Below are 22927 nucleotides of genomic sequence, written 5' to 3' on the forward strand. Positions count from 1 at the left end.
GCAACCAAACTTACTAGCGTATAGTTACATCATTTTCTTATTCAAAGTATAATAAAGTACACTAAAACTGACAGTAGGAGGGCATGGGTTTGTACAGTATATGAAAAGTGTATAGGTCTGTGTGCCCTGCTGACTCTGTCAGAACTCTGACTGTTTTTCCAGCAGTCTTTGTTGATCAGTGCCCTCAGACCTAGTTAAATATTGCTTCTGACCAGCTGCTAAGAGAAGCTTCAGTGGAAAGAATTATAAAGTCCAAAGTAAATGCCAAGTGCAACTCCCCTTTCCCAGCACTACTCAAAACTAGCAATCCTGAAGGTAAAAATATAAAGCAAGACACCTATTTTGAAATTCAAACAAACACAACTGCAGTATGATCTGTAAGTAGCCATGCTTTCCTTTTCTTAAATATGGTGAATTCTGAAATAAGGATTACAAAGTAATTCCAGGTTTGATTTTCATGATGAGGAAGAAGAAAGGTGAATTCGGAATACATTTCTATCTGGAAAATTTCCCCATGTCTAGTGTGAAAAAAGCAAACAAAAAGACTGTTTGAAATATCGATGGAACCTCTTCTCTCAAGTACTGTTTCCTACAAATTCTGTTCGGAATTTTGCCTCAAATTAAAGTAGGCGAATGAGAAAGGAACTTCAGTTATGTTCAGATCATTAGTATAACTTTAGAGCACAATAACTCCTGTAATTACATTTTTTTAAATCTCTTGAGAATTTGTAGAGTTTTCTGAAAGCAAAATACTGCAGTTTCCCAACGTGATGCAAAAAATGTGTGTGTTGGTGAGAAAGCCTGCAGGTTTGTTCGCAGTGGCATAACTTTTGTTTTTTCCTTTCAGCAGCACTAGCAGTGCAAAATGTTCTTCACTGGATAGCCTTAACATACAGCACTCTGAGCAAAATGGGGTAATGGACTGGAGAAGAAAAAGCTGTATTGTCCAGCAGCTCCCAGAGCACTGTACAAACCTACTTGACCAGGTGCGTTGCTGGATTTTCTTTACAGTAGTATTCCGAGGCACTTCAGAAGGCTGTCCACTACACATGATTAAATTTAGGTTTAAAAGATGAAGAGCCCTGCTAAAATTGTACAAATAAGTGTCAAAGTTCAAGTTGCTACTGACTTACCTGGATTAGAAAAAACTCGTAATTACTCACCACTGTCTTAAAGTTGCATATTTTGTTTATGAATTTGTAAATAAAATTTCCCAGGAGGTTATAAGTAATCAGAAAAGTCTGATGTTTGATTTCTAATCAGACACTTTCCTATTACTGTAACATATTGTCATCAGGGAGAATTTCAGAACACCTGGGGAATTTCTGTGTTATTCCAAGGAAGAAACTAGAAGCTCTATTAATAACTAAACCATATTCATGCTACAGTAGGGACAACAGGTTAATATTCTTTCTATTTTATCTGCATTATCTAAGTAACTTAAGTATTAGTCTTTGAAAAAGTTAATAGCAAGATGCATATAAACTTTGTGAGATTTGTGTCTCTTCAGTAGTCAATTCTGGTGTGAGTATAGTTGAGAAGAATATTTATAAATAAAATCATCTATTGAAATTGGGAGAAGGAAGGTTGCTCAGTGCTTATATCTGAAAAGCCTTGAACGTTAGAATTACCTGATATTACTCTTACTCTAGAGAATTTGGCTATTGATTATTATGTGGGGAATAGCAAGCCAAACAAAAACAGTTTCTTCATTTCACAAAGCAGGATAATGAATTGAGATTTGCTTCTAAAAAGCAAATGGGTAGACTGCATCAAAGCTTGAAATATGGCAAGCTTGATGCAAGAAAAAAATTAATACGCTAAAAAAAAAAAAGCTGCTTCCTATTTAAAGGATGTCCAAATACAGTATGTTTAGCCAGAGATTATTTCTGAGTTTTCACAAATTTTACTCCTTTGCCAAATACGAGATATTACTAGCAGCTAGTAATAGTATACTTAAATAATTATGCACGTTATGTTTTTTCTTACATGCTTCTAGGCTGTATTCCAGAGTTTAGTTTAGCAGCAGGCTCAAGTTTAAGGCTGTGTACCTGCTTTGTCACTATGTAAAAATAATTTTCCACATGTATTTCTCATCCCCCAATCATCAAAGAATTCCGCTTAAATCAGTTTTAAATTCTGTAGCCCCTTAAGCCTTGCGAGTAGCCTTTTTAGCAGGTATGTGATGAAACACATTTGGGTTTATTCTCAAGAGGAAAGACAGCATGCAAAACAATAATATTCTGACATCTTCAGAATATTTGCAAGTAGTAATTTGCTGAGTATTTTGCTCGTAATGGCATAAACACAAAACCAGATGCATTATTCTAAAGGCCAGGATGCACTGTACAAGTAGTTGTTTGTATGGTTGTAACACCTGTGAGCGCCCTAGTCTTGGACTCACGGACCTTGTCAGTCTGTAAAGGGGGGGGGGGGGGGGGGGGGGGTGTTGGCTTTTGTGATACAAATTCTGTTGTTTGACTTGCATCTTTGTATTTTCTGTCTAGCATACAGCGGAAAAACGTCTGTCTACAGTAAGCAAGAAGAAAGGAAAGCCACAGCTGGAAAAGTAGGTTTCCAATGTAACCAGTAATCCAGAAACAAAGTGTAATGCATTCACTTTGATAAACAGAGTCTACATCAATTAGGTGCTTTGTTTTGCTGTTGTGAAACAAGAAATAACATAGTGTGAAGCCAGTCTACATAAAAATCCTTATTTTCTGAAAAGAAGTAATTTGAAAAATAGAATGTAATTGTACACATTCATTTCTTGAAATGTCAGTTGTAATTTAGCAAAAAGATAAAGGAGCAGAACTAGGTTCTTAACCGATACGGAATTGCTTTTTTTCCCCGTATATATTTATTTGAAAGTTAAAAGACGTAAGGCTGTCCAGAAAACACTCAAAATCAAATAAGGATTGACGGCAACCTTTAATATTACCCAGTGGGTGGTAACTTGCTGAAATACTTTATCGAAGATAATCTGCACATCAGAGAGCTTCAGAAATTCCTGTGGCCTACACAATACTGCATTGTGAGGAAGTGAAAATATTTCCACCCTTTCCTACTTCCAATTTGACTTTGCCATTTTGTTACTCTCTAGCCAGATGCTTTTATGCTGGTCTGGTTTGTAGCTGCGTTGTACATGTCATCGTTCAAAGATGATTTCAGTATCAGCTGCACCATTTCTTTTTTTGTGTTTTCTTTTTTAGATCTATATTTATAGTGTTTAGTAACACTGCTTGCAGTTTAGTTCCTCGTATCCTGCACTAAGAGCCTTTACGTATTTATTACCTACATTTGTTGTTACACCTCCTAAATATAACATGTCTGGCCTGGAGTCACTGCCTTTGTTTACAGTGGCATTATATGTTCATTCATGGTTGGTTATTTGTGCTCATACATTTGAAAAAAAACCCATGAAAATTATTTACACAGGGAGAAAGCAAAGAAAACTGACTGCCGGTTGAATAACAGGACTAATGGAGTTAGAGTTGCAGCATCACAGCACATCCGTACAGGGACAGCAAAAGGTAAGATGGTTTTTGGCAGGTTGTTTTTAGGAAACAGAATTTCCATCTTTGCTGGTTTATTCATTGTTCTGCTGTAAAGGGGAAATTGCAAGTCCAAAATCTGTTTTGTTGCAAGTCAGCATGTTGGCTGTCCAGTCTGTTCTTTGACTTGCTGTATAGAACGTGCTAGACTCAGCCTTCTATATGCAGTTGCGTAGGGTGTGTTTCTTTTTGTGCGTAACTGGAAGAATACTAGTGAAGTCTCCATAAGTTGCCTTACATGGAGGAGTAGTTGCAGAAACAGTTACCGTTGAACTACTTCTATATAAAATTTAGCTGTCCGAGTGTGTGGAGGTCCAGCAGTTCTCTTTGCAGCTTACTAGTTTCTTCAGCTGTTCTGGAATGGTCCATGAGGAACCTGTATAAAAGCCCTCTGGTGCGAACCATTGCTGAACTGTAGTGTGTAAACCAAGTCACTACTGAGCTACAACACAGAACTGCGTGTGCTACCCTGACAGGGTTTTCAAGTTTGGGTAATCCAACAAAATCCAGTGTCTACGCCAAGGCTTGTGTATATCAGTCAGTTAGAAGACAAAATGGTGTTTGTGTTCTTTCAGTAAATTGAGTCTCCAAGCTTTATCGCAAATTTCTGAAGAGCTGCTTTACCCATTGACCTTGCCACCTTGATATTTTCTAAGCTCCCAGTAGCAGTTGAGCCTCTCTGGTACTTCGCTCTCATGAAGAAAGCCAACAAAGAACTTGCCTTTTTCTACACCACCTAACTGGCATAAGTGTTGAAAAGACTCTTTCAGAGTGCCTTGTCTGGCTCTTGCTTCCACTTGGGGTACAGTCTTGATTAAGCTTTCATTCTTTCTTCTCATTGCTTCTCACCTTTGGGAGTTGCAGGTGGATTCCATTCTGAATTATTGTCATGTGTTTTGTGTGCAGTTTTTGTTACCTTCTACAAACAGTATTTGAGTAAAACTTTTAAGGATTTATGGTTCACAAACTTAGGAAAACCAGGACAATTTTAGAAAGCTATAGCTGAGGTCTGTACAAGCAGAAAACGTGCTCTACAGAACAGCTTTGCTGCCTACTTTTTTGATTGATTGCTGTTCTTGCTGGGCAAAATGCGCTGAGCTTACTGAGCTTTTACGAACGATGATAACTGTAAGAGGTGCAATTTTGTGTGACATAGTGCAAAGTTAAATAGGGAATGCTTCGCCATAGGAGTTCTGTCTGCTTACTAGCCACTACTCTGCAGATGTGAAATTGCCTGCCTGACGATGCTGTTGGGCAGTTAAGGCCACTTCAAGAAGAAACTGCAAGCCACAGAGGCTGGAGGCAACCAAGTCCTGTCAGAGATGAGCTTTCTGCCTGTGTGTTTGTGTACAAACATCAAAATGTCTTTTGAGAAAAACTATTGGAGACATAGTCTAAAGAAAAAAATCCAAGTTGCAGTCTGAATCTCTGCCTGGTTTTATATAGCCAGTCTTGGTTTGAAATGTTCTATTTTGAGGCAGTAACTCTTCAACTGCATCGTGTTTCCTTCTGTTTTTTTCTCCCTATTTTTAGCTTTTCTGAGGCATTGGTTAGTTACAAGTGTAACTTTGAAGACTTGATACTTAGCAATTAGCACTTTAGACTCTCGCTTTCAGTGATGTGAGGTTGACACTGCTGCTCGAGGTTATATTAGATATTTAAAATACTTGTTAAAATAATTTGACCAATGACGGGTTTAATCCAGGAAATTATTTCAAGAATTAAAGCATTTTTGATGATTTCCTCCAGCCTGTTCAATTTGCAGTAGCAACAATAAATTGTTTAATAAAGTATAAATAAAATATTAATTTATTAGAATCAATAAAGTAAATAGTGTTCTAATTTTTGTCCTGGAGTTTAGCCAACCAAGGTTTTGGGGTTGGGGTTTCCTTGAAGCTAGTGTCTGGCGTACATTCTGAGAGGGGGTGGATCTGTCTTATTCCTTCACCTGTGAGGCTGAACTTGTAAACCAGAACATACTAGCTACCCACCCTGAAAGCTGGTTTCTAGGAAATGAATTTCCCATGATCCCGTTCAGAATTTTGAAAACAACTTTACACTTTTTTTTAGTTCATCTCTTTTTTAAAAAAACAGGGTTTTTTGGTAGTTTGCTTAAAGCGCTTTCTGGAAGAGTTAATCATAAAAGGTGTATTATTTTGATGTGGCTTCCTGAGTTACCTTTCTGCCTTTGCTGGTATGACCAAGGAGTATTACATCTCTTTGAATGGAAGTGTTTGGCTGCTACTATTCAGAGGAAATGGCTGCTCAGAGAGGCTGTGGGGTCTCCTTCCCTGGAGACATTCAGAGCCCACCGGGATGTGACTGTGCAACCTGCTCTGAGTGAACCTGCTAAACGCAATGGCCTCCAGAGGTCCCTTCCGACCCTGACCATTCTGTGAAATAATTATTATTGTAGTGCAATTTGGTATGAGCGTCACAAAATTTATGAAGGGTGATCATTCTTTTCACAACTCTGCATTAAATATCATTTTTCAAGGTTACCAAGGATTCAGTCATTGCAAATTTAAGGTCAAAGACCAGTCCTGAATGCTGGCAGTGGGAATGCTAGGAGTACAGGGCACAGATGCAATTAAGTAGGAACAAACAATGATGTAAACTAGTGTGAGATGTGAGCAAACCAAAATAACCTCACTTGCGTATACTGAGATTAAAAATAAAAATGCCAATTTTTATTTTTAGATCTGAATTTGGATGCTGGATCTGGTCATGATACATGTGGAGAAACATCATCTGAAAGTTACAGTTCTCCTTCTAGTCCACGACATGATGGGAGAGAAAGCTTTGATAGTGAAGAAGAAAAAGACAGAGGTTGTATTTATGGAGAGTGTGCATGAATTTTTATATTCCTAGACCAGTCTCTTCCTTGTATTGATTTTAGTTAGTGTCCCAGTTTTATTGGCTGCTTTTATTTCTGAACCAGCCACAGAATACATTTTGCTTTGTAGGTTTCACGACTGGATGGTTTGAAAGCTTCTAGCAAACAGTAGAACCTGTTTAAATACTGCTGAGTTTTAGACAGCTACATACATGTAGTAATTTTCTGACCTCTGGCGTAGCACTGTCAAGAAATTTCAGCAGTACAATAATGGGAAAATCTTTGGCATGAAAGGGACTGGGTTTATACTGAATTATGTGTGGCAGGTCTGAGAGGTCCTTCTCTTTGTATTGACAGTTTAATTTGCTACTCCTTCCGAATATGTGTAAGCTGCGTTAATGTCTTTCTAGGTAGATGCAAATTCCTAATTCGGTCTGTGTCCCGCTCTTCATATTTGCAGATACACACACAAGTCAGAGACACCTTGATATAGGCAAGCGAGGGGGATTGACCTAGCTTGATTTGGATGAATGAAAATATCCCCAAGTTACTGTAGTTCAGGAAGGCGTAGCTGTCATTTGTGTCGTCAGACTTGGGAAGTTTTGTATGGGTAAATGAGCCCTGGGCATCGCTCTGTATTGTTTTAGATTCATTCGTGTGACTGATAAATGCTTTTGTCTCCACAGATACAGACAGCAATTCTGAGGACTCTGGGAATCAAAATACAACCAGGTTTACAGGTTACAGTGCTGTCAGTTCATCAAATATGAACAAATCATCTGCTCGGATCTCTTCAGTGAATAATGAAAACGGAAGCCTTTCAGAAGATCCCTTGAATGCAAAGTTTCAACATATTTCCTTCATGCCTGCCTTACACTGTGTGATGCACAGCGCTGCCCAAAAGCCTGAAGCGGTTGTCCCACCACCCATATCTGCAGATGGTAAAACAATGGGGATGCTCGTTACCACGCCTGTTGCTGTCTCGCCAGTGAGAGAGTCTGCAAATTCACCTCCTGGTGGAATGGGCCCAGTGACCTCTGGTGAACCTGAGAAACGCCTTGAGCTGATGGCTTCCCCTTTGCCAGTCCCATCCACTTTCCTTCCACATTCTGTCCAGCCTGGTAGCCCTGCTTTGCATTTGGCAATACATAGATTGAAAATGCCCTCTCCACAGGGGTCATCGGAAAGTTGCACAGTTAATGGACCACAGCAGCCAACAGGAAACTTAAATATCGGATCACCAAATACTGCCTTTATCCCAGTCCACAATCCAGGTAGTTTCCCAGGATCCCCAGTTCCTACTACAGATCCCATCACAAAACCTGCATCCCAGGTGGTAGGACTGAATCAAATGGTGCCTCACATTGAGGGAAACCCAGGAGCAATCCCTCAGCCTACCAATCTAAAGGTAGTTCTTCCAGCAGCTGGTCTCTCCACAGCAGCACCGCCACCTCCACCAGCCTCATACGCTTTGCCAGGCAGTCCTCATGCTAGCAGTGTGTTGCCTAACCAGAATACAAACGTGCTAAACACTGTAGCAACTTCCTCGCCGCCTCAGTCAGCTGCTTTAGGTGTTGGTCAGGTCCAGTCCACTGTTCCTCCTGCAATACCTACACACACGCCAGGCCCTGCCCCTAGCCCGAGCCCTGCTTTAACACACAGCACTGCACAGAGTGACAGCACATCCTACATAAACGCTGTTGGAAATAACAACACTAACGGGACAATGTTACCTCCGCAGCAGTTGGGATCTGGGCCTTGTGGTTCTTGTGGACGTAGGTGTAGCTGTGGGACCAATGGAAGCCTTCAGATTAATAGCTATTTTTATCCTAACCCACTTCATGGACAAGTCTACAGAGTTCCATCTTTCTTCACTCTGCCATCACTTTGCAATGGCAGCTACCTCAATCAAGCACATCAAAGCAATGGAACACAACTTCCTTTCTTCCTGCCTCAGTCTCCATATGCAAACGGGCTTATGCATGACCCAGTGATGGGGAGCCAAGCCAACTATGGTATGCAGCAGATGGCAGGATTTGGGAGGTACTATCCTGTATATCCAGCACCTAACGTAGTTGCCAACACAAATGGGTCAGGACCCAAGAAGAATGGGAACGTTTCATGTTACAATTGTGGTGTAAGTGGACACTATGCGCAGGACTGTAAGCAGTCATCCATGGAGGCCAGTCAACAAGGTAATCATGATAACTCCCAGCGGACTTGCTTTTGAGTTTAACAGTTTCTCTTTACCCTTTTGAATGTGCTGTTTCTGGTCTTGCCGAAAGGTGTGCGTGTGTGCGTATGTTTTGTGTAAATGGTTGTGCACTAGTGACCTGCTCTAAAACTGCAAAGTATGTTATCTCTGCCTGAAAATTTTGTAGAACAGTGCAAGGGAATGGAGTTCGCAGAGTGAAGTTGCAAATGAGCATGGTTTGGAGCTGGGAAGTCACACTGTATCAGTCCTAAATTGTCGTTCTTTTTTCACTGGCTGGTTTTTGGCATTATGTTGAGACTTGCATGTTGTTTCAATTTTTTCATTCCTGTTTAGTGTTTTTTTGGAGAGAAGTCATTGGCAAAAAGCGAAAGATATCAATTGCTGTCTATGATACAAACTTGGATTCTTAAAACTTGTGAGAATTTAAAAAAAAACCAACTGACTGGCCATTTGATAACTTTTCTAAAGCTTACCTTTGTACCATCAGCCATCCTTGTGTGCCCTATCATGCAATACATAAATGAAACATGTTTTAACTTTTCAGACATGTTGCAGCACAAAGGCAGAAACAATTGGAACTAAAAATCAAAGGAACGGCTTCAGTCTTGTACGCCATTTCTCTCTCCATCCAGAAGAATGGGGGAAGAGTGCAGTGTTTGCATGGAGCATAAACCATTTTTGATTCTTGGCCTGTGCCCATTCTGACTTTACTTGTTTGATTGGACAGGGACAGGAGAGACGAACCTTGTTAGGGGTTGTCTTTTCTTTGCATTTTTCCAGTCAAGGTAAAGTCCTACATCTACGGTCGATACCTTTTTTTAAACATACAGGTTTAGCAAGCAGATGAAAGAAAATAGCATAAAATCTTAGGACCTACTTTAAAAGGACAGGAGGATGATAGTGCCTTTTGACGAGCATGTCCATTTTGATACCTTGTAGTGGTTTTGTAATCCATTTTAATTGTGAGCAGTGACTTAGTAGTTCTCTTTCCTGTTTTAGGCACTTACAGACTGAGATACGCACCTCCCCCTCCCCCTTCCAATGATACCTTGGATTCTGCAGACTGAAACAAGTAAACATTGCCTACTTAAACTGAAGCTTGGGAAATTGAGGGAAGGTGTGTGCGGGGGGAGGTGGGGGGGTTGGTCTTGTGTTTTGGGACATTCCCGGTTTTATATTCTTTTGGTATTTTTCATTGCTTTTGCACCTCTGTTCCATACAAAAGAAGAAAGCTGAGTCCCTGGTCTCCTCCTGGTTCTACAAAAGGCTTGCGTAATGCATGTAATTCAAACACACAGCCAAACAATCAAAAAGAGCATTCGAACCATGCTTTTGCACTGAAGACTTGAGACATGTGCAATGTTTACTGCATTTTTTAAAAAAAAAGTCCTCTGACCTCTGACATCACTGGTGGAGCAGCCATATGGTGAAAGAAGAAACTTGGTCATGTTCCCCACCACAATCTTCTTCCCTCCCTCCCTGTTCTCCTTATGCTGCTGTTTTATTTTCTTTCCCAGTTTGTCCACATGGATTTGTTGGACTTGCATGAGTGTTTAGCAGTTCATACAGACCCTGCCCGTACTCTAAATTAATGCTCATGAATTGAGGGGAGATGTTCAAACGTCCAATTAGGAGAGTCCAAAGGAACACGCAATCCTGTATGTGTACTATATGTGACAATAATATATATACACAGCTCTTGAGAGTCCCAAATAAGTGAAAATACATAGAGCAGGAAGGGGATGAAACTGTATGGACTGGAACAGATTTAGAAAAACAAATGAGCTTAAATTGACAAATTTTTCTTCCATTGTAGCTTTTTAGCCTGTATGTTCAGCAACAAAGGTGACAAAAATGGTATGAATGTTGTACTCAGTGTGTTTGCATTTGTAATGAACATTGACAGCATTTTTTCCTTTTTTAAAGCTATTCTACATCGTGTCAACACAGAATGAACATTACTTGATTGAATATTTTTTTCCTAAACTATTACAGTGTTGCATTGTACTTAGAATGTAAATGTTTTATTTCAAACTGAACAAAAGCTATGGTTTTCTACAAAATAGTCAGGTATTAGTATTAGAACCTGTCTACCAAATAGCAAAGTCACTATTTTATAACAATTTACCACTATGCGTAATTACGGTATAATGTGAAAGACTGAAATGAGTGTTAAGATGGTATTAATCATGTCAGTATCATGAGTAAGTAAGTTTAATGCTGCTGTATTTTTTATTTTATTTTTAAAAGCCAATATATGTACTAAATTGCTTCCAGGTAATATTTGATTTCCTAAAGTGCACTGAGGTTATCTGGAAGATGAGTGTATTTTTTGACTGCTGCATCCAACACCGATGAAAAACTACCACTGTATATCCATAGGGTTTGGCATTCCTCACAGTTCATGGCAGAAGTGTTTTTTCTTAAAATCAGACCTGGTGTCCAGTAGAGGGATGAAATAAAATCGATCTTTGGTTCAGCTGTCTAATAAATTGCTAAACAAACAAAAAACTTGAAGAAAAAAAAAAAGCTTGATTACTACATTTCTTCATAGGTAGCATTTATATTTATAGCACCAGTGTACATTTTGAAACTTTTTTCTTGGAGGGGAGGGGGGAAATGGGGAGGGAGGTAGATGAAAGCTTTAATTTAAAAAAAAAAAAGTTTAAGTAGTAAATGAAAATTATTTTGATTAAAATTTTTATTTGATCTGGGTATTTTTGGACCACTTGAAATGAATGAACTGCGTTTGAGTTGAAGTGAGGGTGTTAAACCACCAATGGACTTGTATTGTGAATTACCTGCCAGTTGTACTTTATGGAACTTATTTTATGATTTAAAATACTGTACTGTAAATAGGAGGTATGTTACCTTCTCTTTATTTGTATGTTTACCATATACTTTGATATTTGAAATGTACTGGAAAGGTCACTTATATTTCTAGAAGAGATTGGATTTTATGCAACCTTTTTCCTTGAATTAACAGCAATAAAAAAAAGAAAAAAAAGTACCTGTGTGTAAGTGCCGTGCTTTGTCACTGAGAGCAATGAAATAAGTGCGATGCTCTGCCTCTGGGTATAGGTGTGGGATTGCAGAAGGTTTTGGCAAGCCACTATTTTGCTTGGAATCTGTCAGACAAAGCTGTGAGTATTTAACTTGAGGTAAAGTCAGTCTTGTATCTGAAGTCAGGATAATGTATCTTGATTAAAACTTCATTAAGATAGATGGATCTCTTGGAAGAAAGAGGACAACCTTGTGGATAGACACAGGACTTTAACCTGGGCTCTTTGAGAACAGTTAAGCCTGTCTTGTATTCTGATGGCTCCTGGATTTGGGGCTAAAACCCAGTTTAAACATGCTGGGTTTGACTGCAGTGCAACTAATGTGTGTGCTGATCGTGGAGTAACTGGAAAGCGAGATCTGTCTGCTAAAATAATGGAAGGACAACAGGAGTTGCCAGGACGATGGGCTTAGGAATGTGCAGATCACAGCTGAAGAGTCTGATGCACATGTAGTACCCAGATGTGCTCGGCTAGTGCCGAGAAAGAGAAAGGTCATCTGGGTATTACTCCACCATCTCACTTGACGGTATAGGCAGTGCTTCTGATTCCTACTGCTTAGCAGCGACTTGCAGAGCTGAGGACCGCAAGACTCTCTTAGATCTTTATCCCAGCTTACTCCCCGGAACACCCTGCTGCCTGAGAACCCAACTAATACGATGAGAAGGCTCAAAGCTGCCCATCAACCCAACCACTTTTGTTCAGGCAATTCCCGTAATAATTGGGGGGGTGAGGGGGTGGTATTGACCCCAGGTGTCCTGCAGGCATCATCATACAGCTTCCATTTCTAGAAATGTTCTGTGTCCCCTCCCTGGACGCAGGGGGAGTGCATACACCCATCCAAGGAATTTGTGAATTATTCTGTTACTCTGGAAATGCAATCCGCGATTTAGCGTGCCATCTGAGTTGCTGACGTTCTTGTTTGCCTCCATGCTACGAGCAACCCCGACCTTACCAGATCCTGGTTGGATCTAGCAATGAAAAAATTTTACAATGTGTACCTTCTGGCGCAGCAAACAGTATAAGATGCCTCGTTCTTCTGGTGCGTGTTTTGCTGGAGGCCCAACAGCCCTCACACCTAGCTGTCCTCTTTGGCTGTGCCACAACTATCTGGATGATTGGGTTCAGCTACAGCTCAGTTCTAGAGAGGGATTCTCTTTCCCACTGAGTGGCTTGGAAACAGTTTTACGCCCTAAAGATAAATGAGACGCCCCCAGCAGCTGGTTGGCCCAAGCAGCTACCCAAGCTGTCCATCAATGGTGCCCGAGTGCTGCCCGGCTCCGGGGTTGTGGTGTCTGCTGCAGTGCTGCTGCGGGTGGAAACGTCATTTGTACAAACCACGTGGTTCCTAAAAACGAACGATGAGGTGGTGATGTGCACCGCTTGCTTACAAGCGAACACACGGCCTCATCTTCCCAGCTAAGCGACCTCAGGGTGGCAGCGATGGCCTCATGCCTAGGGCTTGACTTGGCTGATGCTGCTGGAGAGGTGAAGGAACAGAAGGCGGGTGCGTTGTGCCAAGATGGACAGAAAGTAAAAGGTGCAGAAAGGTACGCTGAGAACTGCAAACCCAACCGGTGCCAAGCGACCCGTGCCACGCTACTTCAGTGGTAGAGGGATGGAAGGACCATCATCACTGGGGTTGGTTCTGCTCGTGGCTGCGCCGGGCGGTGTGCTGGGCTGAGCGGGGCCTCCTGCAGCGGCTCTCCTGAAGCGAGGTGGTGTAAGCTCTGTGCAGGCCGGAGAGCGGCTTGGGGAGACAGTGCTCGGGGCTGGTAACTACGGCCGCTAGAATCAGGTGCAATGTATATAAAGGGCCTGTGGACTGCACTTGTGCTTGGGAGGAGGAAGAGGTGTCCTGAAGGTGTGTCTGAGTTTCTGCTAGAGCTGAAGCGCTCCCTCGGCGAGGTGGGCAGGCTCCAGGCACTGCCCTGCGGACCTGTGCTCCCGTAGCAGGGGAGGGGAGGGGGGCAGAGCACATCCCGGCATTATCGTTATCGCAGGGAGAGCGTGTGGCCCCGCTGCCCTGGCCCTGGTGGACCTCAGCTGCTAATCAGGGCAGGGAAACGGGGGTTCTAGTTCTGATCCAGCCTTTGAGCTAACGGCAGCAGACACTCCTGTTCCCGAGCCCGATTAAGCTGTGCATTGGAGTGGGTTAGAGATCAGAATGTATGTGGTCAGGCCCAAAGGCCACCTATGCCTCCATCCGGTCTCCAGCAATGACCAGTAGCAGGTATTCCAGAAGGTACTTTTAACACAAAAAAGAGAAAGGCGGGCGGTAATTACTGCAAACGTTGCCTAGCGAAATGGAATGAGTCTCCTAAGTTTATCTTCACAATAGGTGGCAGCACGACTCTGCCAGTGGAACAGACAGGGAGGCACCATGTAAGCTTCAGTTTAATTTGGTTTTAGCATCTTCATGCCCTGAAGTATGAGGGGGGATTTTTTGACCTGTGATGATGTAACGTTGCTTTCTGTAGGGTTTTCTCATGTTCATATATTTTCTCACATGAAGAGCATACTAATTGTTGTCTTTCAAAAAAAAAAAAAAAAAAAAAGCACGCTAAATGCATGTCTGAAGCATTCACTACCTAGAGCTAAAACACCCAGCTCTCACCGTGAATGTCAAAGACCCAGAGAACTGCAGCCAAACGTGAAAGCTGTGTCTTAAGAACTACTGAGCATTAAAACGGTTCTAGATTCTTGTGTTCATACGATGAGGAATGCCTTCCGAGGACCATAAAGCCTTTTTTGCAAACTAGAATAATTCCAGAGGGAGTCTGGTTATCTTTCAGGGTAATGTCTCTTTTTTATCTCTCTCTCTACTTAGTCTGAAGGTCCACAGATTAGATATTTGTCTGGAATATCTCATGCTCAGGAACATGCAGTCCAAGAGATGGAACATAATAAAGTCATTATTTTTAACATTGATACTTGCTCCTTGACTAGTGTAAAGGGTCACTGTTGTATCAATGGGTCAATAAAACAATGTACAAAAGTACAGGCTGAAAAAAATGTGCTGAATTTGGTAAAAGGGTAGGATAGCTGTATCTTAACCATTAGTGCATTCGGTTTAGAACCCTCCTCTTTGATCTAAAATCGCCGTTTTTATTGACTTCTAAAGTATGGGGCTTTTCCTGAGACACAGGATGTTGGTGACTGATACAAAGTTAACAATTAACTCCTACTGATGCTTATTGGTGCGACTAAGGAAAAACGGGGATCATGGCTTAAAAAAACTTATTTGCCATTTAAGTTTGGTGTTAAAGTACTGGTTAGGGACTTCTTAGGGAAAAAAAGTATTATACATAATAAAATATAATTTACATAATAAAATAGTACATTAAAATGGTCTTATTTTACATAATTTGTAGTTTGAAAGTTTAAACCACAGCAATTTCAACAGCTTCAGATCTTTTTCTTGGTTTGACTGAAACTAAGTTTTGAAACTGATGGCATATCTAGGTAGAGTACTCAATATAAAACATAAAAGTAATTGTGTTGCTATTAAAATGCTCTTTTCCTTTTTTTAAAGTTATTTTTTTACAGGATATGCACATGTCCCAGCAAAAAAGCAGACAGCTTAGCAGTGGCAAGACTCTGGATGAAAAAACATCATGGAACATTAATTGCTCCTTCAAGACCAGACTGACTCTGAGGTGCACATTGACAAAGACATCTGGGTATTTCAAACTGAGCGTGTACATCCTGGCCTCTGTCAACATACAAAAAACCATTGCAATTTAAAGATCAATAATGTGTGAGGAGGGGAGGGGAAAGCAACAGCAACACCAGAACAATACCAACAGGCGTTGGGGTGTGCTAGAGGTGAGGCAATTTTTACGCATCGCTCGATTTCTTACCACAGCTCAGATCCATTTCATTGCAAAGAACTTCAAAAAGCCGCTGCATCTATTTGGTACAAAACCAGCTGAATTCTGCACTTCACCACAGCACAGCTGACCATACCAGAGATGTAACAGAGGAGACGGGCACTGCCAGCAACCTACATATGGCTAAGTTGAGTGGGCTTGGAACAGATTATAATAATACATTTAAAATCTTACAGTGTTCATATATCTTATGGCTACAGAGTTGTCAGCTAGCTAACGTGCCCTTCAAAGCGTTGTCTCCCTTTGATTTGTTTTCCACTTTTATGTGTTTGACTTTTTTTTTTTTTTTTAATTCGTCTTGCTTTTGCCCTGATTACCCTTTTAAAGTCTCTTTTTACAAGCAAGCTAGAACCATGCACATGATGGAGGGCCACTTGAAATGCTCTAATCCATGGAATGCAAACTCCCAAACAATAATATTGGAGCCTTGCTGATCCAAAATAGAATAACCTGTGCAAGGGGGTGGCTACTTCAGTGTGAGTGTGTACCAATACTTGCCGTTGCAAAGGTGGTTGGGGTCTGCTGGGAGCTGGGACTTCACATGGCACTTGGAAACCATCACATTTTTCTTCCTTTCTAAGGAAGGGTATCTCATTTCTAGCATGTTCTCGGGTGGAAGAGGCAAAGAATGGGATGTTAATTCGGAGTTAGACAGGAAAACCAATATGCTTGGCTACTCTACAACTACAGCCGGCTGCCCAAAGGTTGTCTCACCTCCAGTATCACTGGAGAGAGCAGCCACCCTGAGACGTGATTGTCCAAGTCAGAGCAGTCTAGCCAAGCAGCTAAAGACTTGTGGCAGCGCGTTCCTGAATTTTGTTCTTGTCCGTGGAAGACAATACTGTAATGCTTTTATTGCCATCTATCGCCAGCAGGTTCCTAATGCCGGTGCCTGTATGGGACAACCAGAGGGACAGTGCCCTGCATCACTGCCTAGCACAGACCTGGCAGGTTCACAGCAGCAGGGCAGTGATCTCCTGATCAGCCCTCTGCCCTCTGGCTAAGGACAAGGGGATGGTTGCCCAAAACGTGCCACAGGATTTTAAAAAGGATGCTGACGTTCAGTTTCTGAAGTGTTTTCCAGGCATCTGGGTGAACTGGGTTTCCATTTGCACCGACAGAACATTTGCATCATTTCTGACAAAGACATGGAAGCAGGAGGCGTTCAGCAGCTGGAAGATCAGTTCACTTCAGCAGTGACCATCCTATGGCGTATGGGTTACATCTCAACCCACATTTAGGTGGTGACCTGCCCTGGCCTGCCTGCTCTTCCCAGAGCACCCCAGACCCCTCTGGGCAGGGCAGTGCCACCTCCTGACCAGACCAGAGGCTGGTGTGCCCTGCAGCCAGATACTCGTCAAGCAGTTTTTGATTTGCGCGTGGAGGGGTGTGTAACGTGCCGCACACAATGGCAGAGGAGGGGGTGCTGGGATCAGGAGCCACAGGGGGGACCAGGACTGCTCGGTGGTGCTCTGCGCTGCAGAAGCTTAATCTCCCAACTTCAATCTTTTCTGCGTTTTGTTTGGTTCTTAAAAGAAAAACCTTCCTAGCCAGCACCTTCCTGCAAACAAGCACAGTAAGGTCAAGCAGCCCGACAGTACCAATGCTGTATGTACCAATATATATACCATATATACCGAAGCGTATAGCCAGCGTGGGCACCCAGAAAGTTTAATCACTTATGTGGGCCCTTACTTTGCGCGCACACACCCCACAAGCCTTCATGATTATTGCCTTAAAGTTTCATCTTTCAGCTCCTCAGTGCACATCTTTAACCAGTTTTAGACCACTTCCATATTCAAAAGCCTTCAAGCCTTTAGGCTCTCTGAGGCAGAGGGAAGGCTATGGGAGCTTCTCCCCTCCCCATCACGCATTGTCACTCACCCCCTATTTTTCAGCCTTTCTTTGTTTGGAAATGTATCTAATTTCCGTCTGAACTCTTCAAAGCTCCTAACTTCCATGACAGACGTGGGTAACATATTCCATATGCTTGCTTCCCTTCGGTCGGCAAGCTTTTCCCGTCTCTGCCTCTGACGGAGGGACATGCCAGGCTCCTCCTGTTGCCACTTGAAAGCTGGGAAGCGCCCTTGGTCCTTTAATAAAATTGAATCAAATTAATTTCACTTCAAACACTCTTTCTCTTGAGCTGCACACAGCGTTGCTTCGCTCTGCTTAGGTGTTTGCATATCGCGCCGTAATTGTTTCATCCGTGCCAGGGTATTATTTTTACAGCTGGCTGTGCCTTTGATACAAGGAAACGTGAGAGTTTAAAGGCAGGAGAGGGAGCGATGGTGGGGGAGCCGCCGCAGCTGGCTGCACCATCCTCGAGCGGGGAGCCGTGCCTTGCCAACCCGCTGCGCAGAGCACCAGCGGGGTGTTTTTTCAATAAAGGACGAGGGGAAAACAAGCCAAAGCTAAGGCAGAAATGAACAGCTGGCATCGTCAGGGCCTTGGGAGCACTAATAGGCCCTAACGAGCCTGCCCAGCCCCCCGTGGGGCCTCTACCCATCCTGCTCATGGCCCAGCAGCCCCAGTTCAGCTCAGCTGGGGGCTTTGGTGCTTGCTGGAGCGATGCTGTCCGTGTGCCTCACCCCGGCTAAGTGACAGAGAGGTCTTCCCAGGTGGGTCTCAGACCCATGTTGGAGGTATCCCCCTCTCCTACTGCTCCTGCCTGGGCCCCAGACCTGCGCCATCGCTGCACCTGATCTGGGGCTCTGGCTAGACCCGCGCCCAGCCTCTGGCCCTGCTGGGGGGCTGCAGGGTGGCTGGGGTCACTGTCCCTTGCGGGGCAGCCTTGCTCTCCTGCAGCTCCCTGGCAAGCATTGTCTGGTGTCCTGCAAAGCGCATCTCTTCATCTCGCCTGAGGTCCCTTCCACGTCGTACTGTCTGAGAACCCCTTCCAGGTGGGAAACGTTTTCCTTCTTACTGGTTCTGTGCCAGCTGTGGGGCAAAGGACAGTGGGTGGCAAATGAAGAGAGCTGGAGGTCATCCCGTTTGCAGGATACTATTTCGTGTGCTTCATAATTGCAGCAAAACCGAAGAGCAAAACACAGCTGGGGAGACGGAAGAAGAGATGGAAAGAACCAGACTAAAATGTAGCTATCAGAATCACTAGGTGTTGTTTATTTAAGGCTGGTTCAGGTTCAAATTCAGTCCCGGGTACTCTTGAACTAATTTCTATCATGCAACAAATGAAAAGCCAAAGCAACGTGGTGCTGATTGAGCCGGCTGTGTCTGTCCAGTGAAGCAAACAGGGTTTAGCAGCTACACTTCTATGCAAGTATTTTTTCAGCAGTACAGAAGCCATTAAACTGTGTGGTTATGGATTTCACTGCTCATTTGAGACCTATTAAAATAAGGTCTAACATAGTGTGCCTGAGGCAGCAGGCACAGGTGAAAGAGGGCAGATTTTGCACCGGACTGCCATTGCCTTATCAAAGGAAGCAAAATACATTTCTCTAATTTACAGATACCACAGTCCCAGCTAAAAACTCATTTGCCAGCACTTTGTCGGCACTCAGGGCCTAAAATGTTATTCTTCCCTCCTTGAGACAAAGAGCAGCACTAATGTGAAGGCAAACATGTTTTGAGTGAGGGCTGGTTTACTGCCAGAGATGTTTCAAGTCTACAGACTGCTTGTTCCCAGTCTAGAGCTTTGCCTGTTGTGTGTTGTATCTGCGAGGAGCAGAGCAAGTCCTGGTGGGCTCTCCCAGGTGGGGTGTGTGGAGAGCACCTGGAGCAGCAACATGGGCTCAGCTGGGCACAATTCTCCAAATGAAAGACAAGGTCATTTGTCCCTTCATCCCTCTTTCCGTTTGTGCTGCCTGTTGGGTCGTCTCTCATCTAATTTTTGGCCTCAAACCCTACTGTGCGACCATCTCCCATGATCTTCCTTGTACCTGTTCAATTCCAGTGAGGCAACGAGCCCAGCTGCAAAGTCCCCACCTCCAGCTCTGCCGCTGGGCATGTTGGGCAGTAATTTCTCTTCTCCAGTTGTGCTGTTTTCCTGTGTTTTCCATCAGTTTCATCCCTTTGCAAATGCTGTACTATGCTGTTTGTCTGCCTCAGTGCGTCCACAAAGACCTTGCTCTGTCCTGTTTTGGTTTGTTTGGGTTTTTTTATTCCACTGGCTGTAAGTTATTTCTCAGCTATCTTCTAACTAATTTAAGTATTCTTATTCTGCACTGTTTATTTTAGCATTGTGTTATGTTAGGATGATATCATGTTTTGGCTCAAAGAGCTTTAAAGTTCAGAAAACGTAACTGGGGACAAGCTCGCTCTCTGGATTCATTTTCTTCTGGGCATCAAGCAGATTGGCCTTGTCTTCTCAAGCATGGTGAGCATCAGCTACAGTGGGGAGACAAGGCTGGCCCATTGTCCAGGGCATGGGATGTTGGACAGGAATGTAGGTGTGGTTTCTGTTCCATGTGGGATTCAAGTGGAAACTGGGGTGCGGGTGAAATGGTCACTTCAGTGATCACTGGAGCTAAGTGTGTGGCAGGAGGATGGCTGGCCTCTGCCCTAGCATGGCACGAGGTGGAAGTGCACGTGTATTCAGGATCCTTCTACTGCCCAAGAGACCAAACCAGCGCTGAACCTGGCTGTGTTACAGCCCAAGGGAAACGCGAGGCTCAGACGCGAGCGGTGGTGGAGGTCTCACCCAGCACAACAGGCAGATCTCGGTGGCTCTGCAGTGCCCTTGTCCTGCTTCCTCTGCCCATAACGGGCTGATTCTCCTCCCCGAGGTATTCGGGCATTTACTTGGGGCAAAGGACCTCTGAAGCCACCATCAGTGTTGGGGGTTGATGCTTTCCTCCCTTGATAGGCTTCTCTCTTCTATTAAAACCAAACACAACAACGTGCTTTTTGACATGCTTCTCCTTTCCTCTAAAATTTAATGTCCTCACACTGAAGTGCCAGCTGGAAACAGGACAGCAATAAAAAGCTTCCACGTGAACATACACAGACAAATCATGAGCTAAGAAATGCTGTTCACTCCTTCCCTGCCCTGCCCTCAAGGTGCTGAACAGCTTTTGCTCGTGTACCTCTGCAGTTCCCACTGCCCGGGATCAGCAGCTTCCAGGGAACACCTGTGAGGTGGGATCGTGTCTCTGTCTCCTGCCCCGACCCAGCCAGTCCTGCGAGTTCCACAAGTCCCAGATGTCCCCCAGGACTATGTTTCAGGTGGTGACCTCTCGTATCCCACCACTGATACATCCAAGTGCCCTCCATAAGCATGCAAACCAAGATCTGTGGAACATCCCCTTCCTAGATTCATCGTGACAAATCCTTAATGAGCCACTGTCTTCTCCTGTCCTACTTAATGCTGTATCTGTTATTGTATAGACGGGGGGTCGGATTCAGTAGCCCACGCATAGATGTCTAGCATCGTTTCAGAAACCTTGGCACACGCCAGCAGGCCTCCAGCTGCCTCTCCAGGCATGTGCGTGTCTCCTGTATGGCTTGAGCCTTATTTTCTCTCTGTGTTGCTGCCACAAGTAGCTGGGGGTGACTGTGGTGGCAGTGAGACACCCAGGTGCTGGCAGCTGAAGGAGGCCCTTGCTGCATGTCATTTACAGTGGGTGTAATGGGCATAATTAACAATTACCAATTGATTACCAGTTTTTATCAGTTCCCCCCCTCTGTTGTACTGGCTACAAGTGGAACTGTGTCTGAATGGAGGCACATCTGCTGGAGTCTGATAGCTGAGCTTGGCACTAGTGCTTCTGATGGGACTCCTTTCTCCCGCTGGTGTTGTGTGCTTTCCCCTTCTCTTTTTCTTGCTTTTTCCTTCTCTCTGAACATGTCCCTTGTGAGAGTGTGCTCACAGCCACATGCCTTACTCTTTGTCCTGCTCAGAAGGAAAGGTATCCTGCTCTGCAAGTATCCAGCTGTGGTGTGGGGTTTTTTTCCTTGTCTTTCTAAGCTTACAGACAGGGCCTCAAGGATGTAGCTACAGTATATAGAAGGGTCCTAAAAATCAAGTTGTCTGAGCACTTGAGAAGTCTCTATAATTACTTCCATCCCTCCATGAGACACAGAGATGGTTTTGTCCCCTGTTGCACTGATTGTAAACAGCGGTACGAAGCTGAAGGCATAAATCATGTTGTCTGCAGCAGGCATTTGTTCTGGGAGAAATGCAGGCAACTGGTGTCAGGAGCCCAGGGCCACATCCATGCTCCTAAACCAGCCCTGTTGCCTGACTCTGGGATGGGGTGCACAGACACCCCACAAAGCTGACCCCTCTGCCCAAAAATGCATGGTGCCCCCCCATGCTGCCTCTTGGGCACCTGCCCACGCCGACCCTGGGACCACTGCCCAGGCGGGTGCCGCTGGGCTCCATCAGGGCAATGCTGTGGCAGGTGCTGCTGGTGGACCCCGGTCCTCTGTGCGCCTCCTTGACCCATGTAGGTACATCCCTGCATCCTCAGCGTAGCTGGGGTGGTGGTGGGAAAGTTAGGGAAGGAAAGGGTGGGATGAGAGCACCCAAGTTAGATGCCAAATGCAAGTTCAAGAAAGAGCATGAATCCTCTCTTTCAGAGGGAAAAAAAAAAAAAAAAAAAAAAAGACTGATGAATTATTCTACAGGCAATTATGAGAAATTTCTTGATCAGTAGCCCTTGTCCTTATGGTAGATTTCAACTCCCTAGACATCAGCTGGGAATATCGTACTGCTGTGACAAACAGGTCTTGGAAATTTTGAAAGTTCGTAGGAGAGAACTTCTTGTCACAGGTACTCAGTGAGCCACTAGGATAGATGCCCTCCTGGACTTGCTGTTTGTGAACAGAGAAGAATTCATGGGGGGGTGACGGTAGGTGGCTGTCCTGGCCAGGGTGATCATGAAATGGTTGAGTTCAAATTTTTCAGTGTAATAAGGAAAAAGGACAGCAGAGCTGCTACCCTGGACTTCAGGACAGAAAACATTAAGCTATTCAGGGAGATATTTAAGTACAGTAGCCTGGGAATCTGCTTCTGAGGGTGTAGGAGTCCATGAGCGCTGGTCAGTCTTTAAGAACCACCTTTGAGAAGCACAGGAGCAGGCAATCCATCCTGTTGTAAGTCACCATGGCAGAAAGCAGCTGGAGAACAGAGGGAGGGAGCGAGGATGGAAGGCTACCTGTGCTGAAGCCTGCAGGTAGTTTGACACAGTGTGAGCTGCTCTTGCTCATCTCGGTGAGGTTTCTGCTCAGAAATCTGAGACAGGTGACACCAAAATGAATTAATTCCCTGCCTTAGACCCATCACACTAACTTTCTCCATTGTTGCTGTATGTGTCGACACAGCTGCTGCGAAAGGGTAGGTGCACGCACTTCAGCTGCACCGTGGGTAATGAATTCGGTACCTTCTCTCCCAAACCTAGTCCACTCTT

General features: G+C 43.9%; 1 protein-coding gene across 1 annotated transcript in view; it reads left to right on the forward strand.

Moving 5' to 3' along the window:
• The window catches only part of ZCCHC2 (zinc finger CCHC-type containing 2), a 46842-nt gene extending 35227 nt beyond the window's left edge, over positions 1-11615 (forward strand). The window contains 6 exon segments of the mRNA XM_055800818.1: positions 851-986; positions 2508-2569; positions 3439-3533; positions 6255-6383; positions 7077-8585; positions 9605-11615. Coding sequence (XP_055656793.1) covers positions 851-986; positions 2508-2569; positions 3439-3533; positions 6255-6383; positions 7077-8585; positions 9605-9672 — 1999 coding nt within the window. The 3' untranslated portion in view covers positions 9673-11615.
• The last annotated feature ends 11312 nt before the right edge of the window (positions 11616-22927 follow it).

The sequence above is a fragment of the Falco peregrinus genome, chromosome 3 (genome assembly GCF_023634155.1).
Source record: "Falco peregrinus isolate bFalPer1 chromosome 3, bFalPer1.pri, whole genome shotgun sequence".
NCBI lineage: Eukaryota > Metazoa > Chordata > Aves > Falconiformes > Falconidae > Falco > Falco peregrinus.